Raw genomic sequence first — 5,572 nt, 5'->3', positions numbered from 1 at the left:
AGTTTCTTCCAGTAGCAGCAACTGGAATCCATGCATTTCCACTGAATTATTTTTGGAATCTGATCCCTTATCATAGCTGTTCATTCTTACTCGTAGCTCGACTTATCGTGACTAAATTCAAGATGGCTGCAAACGCTAAACTTTGTGAAGATACTGTCTGTATAAATCGTCTTGTAAGTAAACTACCAGTGCTTTTTCAAAGTTCTCAATGTCTCGTTTTAAATGTCAGGGCCCTCGGAAGTCTACCAATGAAGTGTGGAGATACATTGAGCCTCGTAAATGGGTGTAAAACAGTGATTTATTTGCATGGCTAGCCCGATGCCGAAGCACCACTATTGAAAAAGATGTTGGTAGCATCGGCTAACTAGCGCCAGATTTTGGAGTGCAGGGGACAAGCCGAGATGGGCTATGAGACATACGTTCACACTCGGTATCAAGTTTCGATACACTTTAGGTCAATATCACACCGGAATTCTCCTTTAAGCAGGTAGAATGTTGGAAATTGAACATTCTAAAGAGTATCTGGGTTCATTCAGAGCCATCTACAAGGATCTGGGTTCATTGAATTCAACATGGAATTTTACAATCTTACATTGTTGCGGAATAGAATATTCCGTTACAATGTTCCGTAACTCCCCTTCTGAAGGGCTAAAAGCAGCAGTGGTTGCATTGTTTAATCCTCCCTGTACTGTAGGTTTCCAGTAGTGAGTTGACCAGGTTGTGGTCCATCTTTGAAGGTCCTATAGACATAATTTATGGGTCACAACCCTTTACAACATTCCATGTCTGTAAAACCCCTTTTGCTCCCTGGGTATAAGGGTGAAAATATTCCCCTTGGAAATGAGACACCACTAGCCTACCATAAGGGAGAGTCAGGATTATTGATATAGCCTAGAAGCCTATGTGCTATGATAAACCGTCAACGTCATGGTGTGAAAGAATCAGAAAAGAAAACAGCACAAGGGGGAAGTTATAGCCTATGCCTTTTCTGCAGAACACCCTGTCAAGAAATGAGGACCTGTATACCTGTATCCATTTAGATTTATGGTGGTAAGATATGTGCATTTGTACTAGATTAACACACTGACACATTGACAATGAGATCCCAACACAATGTTTACATAAAATAAACATAAAATAATAATAATTAAAAAACTATAAGTAAAAGACAAAAGACATTTGGACACAGTATATAAAAATAAAAAAAGGAAAATGTACATATGAAAATTGCTTATAGCTATGGCCAGTGAAGAGATTTCTCCCCCTGATCCAAGGCCTCCAATTACCTCAACAGCTCAATGTTACAGAGAGACTGAGGAGGAGCTGCTTTCCTCAAGCCATCCGTATCCTGAACACACAAGACTAAATAAACAGCACTTACACTTTTTACTCACTTGGCCATGGACTGCACACACACTGCACTTTATACTCTTTATCTCTTGCTATTTATTAAATATTTCTTTCTTTACACTCGCACAAAAAAAGCTGAACACCAAAGCAAAATTTCACTACAAGCTTTACGCTAGTATTTCTATGTATGTGATAAATACACCTCCTTGTATCCTTGTGTGTTTATTCACAGGCTCTAACGAGTTCATGTAGCCAGGTCTGATTCCGTTGAATGCAGCTGTAACTGCATCTTTTTTCCCTGCTCATGCTGACAACGTCCATACACACATCTACATAAAAAAACACTCAATAAACCATTCTCAATGTGGTTACCCTGGTTAAACAAAGGATAAGTAAAAAAAAAAAAACTATTAAATGAAGAGCTCTGTCTGGTTACAAAAATGCTTTGGCAAAGCAAACCATTGGCCATCATTATGACACATTATTCATGTCAAGACATATGATAATTCTGATATCTTGCTGGGAGCCTTCGGTTGCGAGACTGCCTGGTAGGGACCAGGGGAACTTCAGAACATCCGGTGCTATCCCTGTCATCATTGGAAGCAACACAAGTTCTGATGACTGCTCCTCTGGTTTTAGAAGTGGGTGTGGGTGATGTAGCAACATTTTCTTCGTCAGTGGAAGTGAGTGAAGGTCCAGCAGCATCTTTTCTGTCAGTGGAAACAGATTCAGAGGTTCTGGTATGTTCTGTCTCAGGATTATCAGAGGTTGGAGTTCTAGCTGCGGTTCCTTCAGTGACAGCCAGTGCGGAGATTTCAGTGTCTGCTCCAAGCTGTGGAACTGGCACTTCCGTAGCAAGATCTAGACTAGGAGCTCCTGTCAGATCTGCGATAGCACCTTCCTTCGGCTTGTGAAATATTCCAACATCTTTTGGGCAATTCAGCTTATATTGCTCACCTTTCATCATTCTTTTTTTTGCTTTTTCTTCACAAGATCTCTTTCTCTGTTCTATTTCTACCAGTCGCCTTCGGTCTATTTCATACTGTTGCCCATTGTTCCTTCTCACCATCTCCTCAACCTTTTCCAGAAGTTCTAAAACCTGAGATGTGTCCTCCTTGTTAACATTATTGATAACATGGTACCTGTTTCCACATTTCTCCACGAGCCATTCCATGACCTTCCCTTCACTCTCAATGTATTTCTCAATGCAAGTGTCTCCAAGCCAGTCACCACAGGTGAACAGCACCATACTGTGACTCCATACACGTTCACCAAGGAGCTCAACGTGTTCTTGCATGGCCCTTCTGTTTGTTTCTGTAAGTTTTACATCGATGCGGACGACTATGAGAACAGTGTGTGGACCAGGGGGACACAGAGCCATGCTCAGTATAATGTTTTCTTTAATGAGCTCAGGGCTGTCTTTAAGCAGCTGCTCCCTTCCCCAGCCTGGAGTGTTAATAACAGTGACGTGTTTTCCAGCAATTTTTCCCTGTCTTTTCACACTCTCAACAGTTTTGCGATGGTCAAACATGTCTCCCTGCAGAATGGTGTTTCCTGCTGAACTCTTCCCTGCATCTCGAAAGCCCAGCATCACAATCCTAACCTCTGGAAGAGTTTGAGTGTCTTCTGTAAAAACAGAGGGAGTTTTTGAGAGGGGAAGAAAGATGAACTATTTTGGATTAACTGAAAAATTATATACAGCATGAAAACTTGATATAGGACATGTGCTGTCCATGCACAGTAGTTCTGAGTGTGATGTTGATATAGGACATGTGCTGTCCATGCACAGTAGTTCTGAGTGTGATGTTGATATAGGACATGTGCTGTCCATGCACAATAGTTCTAAATGTGATGCTGATGTTGATATAGGACATGTGCTGTCCATGCTCAGTAGTTCTGAGTGTGATGTTGATATAGGACATGTGCTATCCATGCTCAGTAGTTCTGAGTGTGATGTTGATATAGGACATGTGCTGTCCATGCACAGTAGTTCTAAATGTGATGCTGATGTTGATATAGGACATGTGCTGTCCATGTACAGTAGTTCTAAATGTGATGCTGATGTTGATATAGGACATGTGCTGTCCATGTACAGTAGTTCTGAGTGTGATGCTGAGATATATTTAGTTTCCCCAGTTCACTTGGTAATCAGTTAATCAAACAACAAAACAAAACAAAAATGTTATGTTGTAAATATATTTCCACTTACCACCAGATCGACGTTTTGAACAGGTAGCCATCAATTCTGACGTTTAAAGTAGGAGCAATGGGTTGAATGTTAACCTGTATGTCCAACTGGAAAAAGCACAATAAGTTATCTTCCCATTAAATAAAAATGCACAATAAAACCTTGTAGACCTCTCGATGTGAAATGATTATGAACACTGCAATATGGCCAAATGAGATGTTGCTTCTAGGGTCTACCACTAGCCTTGAAATCCAGACTGGAAAGATTAAGGTAAAACTAAATGTCATGGCCCAACTCGAGGGGCGGCACCAAGCATGTATTTGAAAATCTCACTGCACGCAATTGGATAGCACTACGACCAATGTTTATTGACTGATTCCGGACTTTCCGATGTTGCAGCGCTGTCGCCATCTGTTTAGCTTGCCTCGGGCCCACCTATATCATACGTCAATGTGATTGGTGCCTCACGATACAAGGGACATAAGTAATGAGCATCATTACTCATTGCCAGAGTGACTCGCTGAGCAAATTCAAATTGTGCTCCCGCGAGAACATAGTATCTTGATGTAAATTTACCATAAACAAGAAAAGTGATTCAAGCAATAGTTGTAACATGTATAGTTGTGAATTCAGATTCCACCAGTGCTTAACCTTTATAGAGGCAACATGTGACTCATAAGGACCACAAGCCCTGGGCAAAGTCTTGAGGCTCAGATAAGAGCCTGTTGTGGGTCTTGCTGTGCTATGATCAACCGTGAATTGGAACAGTTGACAGAAGGGACGAAAGCACAATGAAGGTACTGCATAGGCCTTCAATCTGATTGAGAACATTATGGAATGAGTGATATTAGTTGAATAAAGTGACTCACAGCGGTACTCCACATACGAATAAGGGAAATGCACAACCAGCTCATATTAAAGGACTAAGTTTTAGGAGCGTTGAGTTACTGAACTGAACAGTACACGAATAAAATGTTGCAAAAGGAACCTATTAACTATTAACTTACCTTTATTATTGCTGCTGCTGCTACTCCATTTCAGGAATTGAAAGTGCGAGCAAATGCACCACGGACACTTGTGTGACAACTGATCACGTGTCACATATCTGTTAAATATTAACTCAGTGGTTCATGTTTGTGAATTTGGGATATGGTGAATGCTTTATGGATTATTTTAATGGCAGTCGTAGACCATTTTAGAAATGTAAAGTCCATGTTGTTGCACAATTCCATGTTACACAGATTCAAGATGAGCTTGAATGTTCTATCATTCACTGCATAACATGTGCTTTTGTCTGTCCGAAACGTAATCATGACCTCTTTCCATTATGGCTGTGCCATATTGTATTGTCCATGGTGTGTAGTGGCATATCCTATTGATATTGATAATGATAGCCTTACATGATATCATGATACAGTACAATGCATGGCTCTAAAGACCATATGCTGGTGTACAACAGTGTGCTGTAAGTATGTTGGGGATGTGTGTTGGAGAAGCTTCCTGATGAAATAATGTGCTGTGTATGTAGGGGGGGGGGGGGGACTTACTATTGCAAGCAGAGTACTGTATGTATGATGTATGTATATGTGCTTAACAAGATCTGTATTAAGCATCATTACACATTTAATAGGTCTTTTTGAGCAGTTTCTTATTCTTACTCAACAGGTAATTTATTAGTAAATCCCATGAGAAACTAGTTGGTCTTGATCTAAGGTTACTAGTATATAGTATGGATCAAAATAGAGAATTTAGGCTATTGTACACTGTCTGAATATGTGACAGAATAGTAACATTAAAATAACGTATTAGAAAGCTATAAAGTCTCTATGTTGATTCATGATACATATCAATAATTTTATAAATGTGTAATTAAACGTAATAGAAACTTTATTGACCACTAATTAATATATGTTAGTTATGTATTAATGTCTGTGTTCTCTAAACTAAAGTGTTACCATATATAATAAAAGGTATAAAATCTTGTTGAACTAGTGTAATTGCATGTTGATCACAATTAAAGGGAAACCAGGGAAA

At 39.7% G+C, this 5,572-nt stretch overlaps 1 protein-coding gene across 1 annotated transcript; it reads right to left on the bottom strand.

The window, feature by feature from the left end:
* Window positions 1-485: 485 nt before the first annotated feature.
* Window positions 486-4,630, bottom strand: LOC121719933 (GTPase IMAP family member 6-like). The gene is made up of 3 exons (XM_042105702.1): window positions 4,546-4,630; window positions 3,560-3,645; window positions 486-2,976 (listed from the first exon to the last, which is right to left on the bottom strand). Exons 2-3 carry the CDS (start codon window positions 3,588-3,590, stop codon window positions 1,841-1,843), a joined length of 1,167 nt encoding a protein of 388 aa, XP_041961636.1. The 5' UTR covers window positions 3,591-3,645; window positions 4,546-4,630; the 3' UTR covers window positions 486-1,840.
* Window positions 4,631-5,572: the final 942 nt, after the last annotated feature.

The sequence above is a fragment of the Alosa sapidissima genome, chromosome 10, assembly GCF_018492685.1.
Source record: "Alosa sapidissima isolate fAloSap1 chromosome 10, fAloSap1.pri, whole genome shotgun sequence".
In the NCBI taxonomy this organism is placed as follows: Eukaryota; Metazoa; Chordata; class Actinopteri; order Clupeiformes; family Clupeidae; genus Alosa; species Alosa sapidissima.
This window is presented reverse-complemented; position numbering and strand designations above follow the sequence as displayed.

Excerpts from the sequence above, each read along its gene's own strand:
- LOC121719933 (XM_042105702.1), bottom strand. The coding sequence starts at position 3,590 with ATGGCTACCTGTTCAAAACGTCGATCTGGTG. Across the intron at positions 2,977-3,559 it reads TTCAAAACGTCGATCTGGTG|AAGACACTCAAACTCTTCCA; the intron begins GTAAGTGGAAAT and ends CTGTTTTTACAG.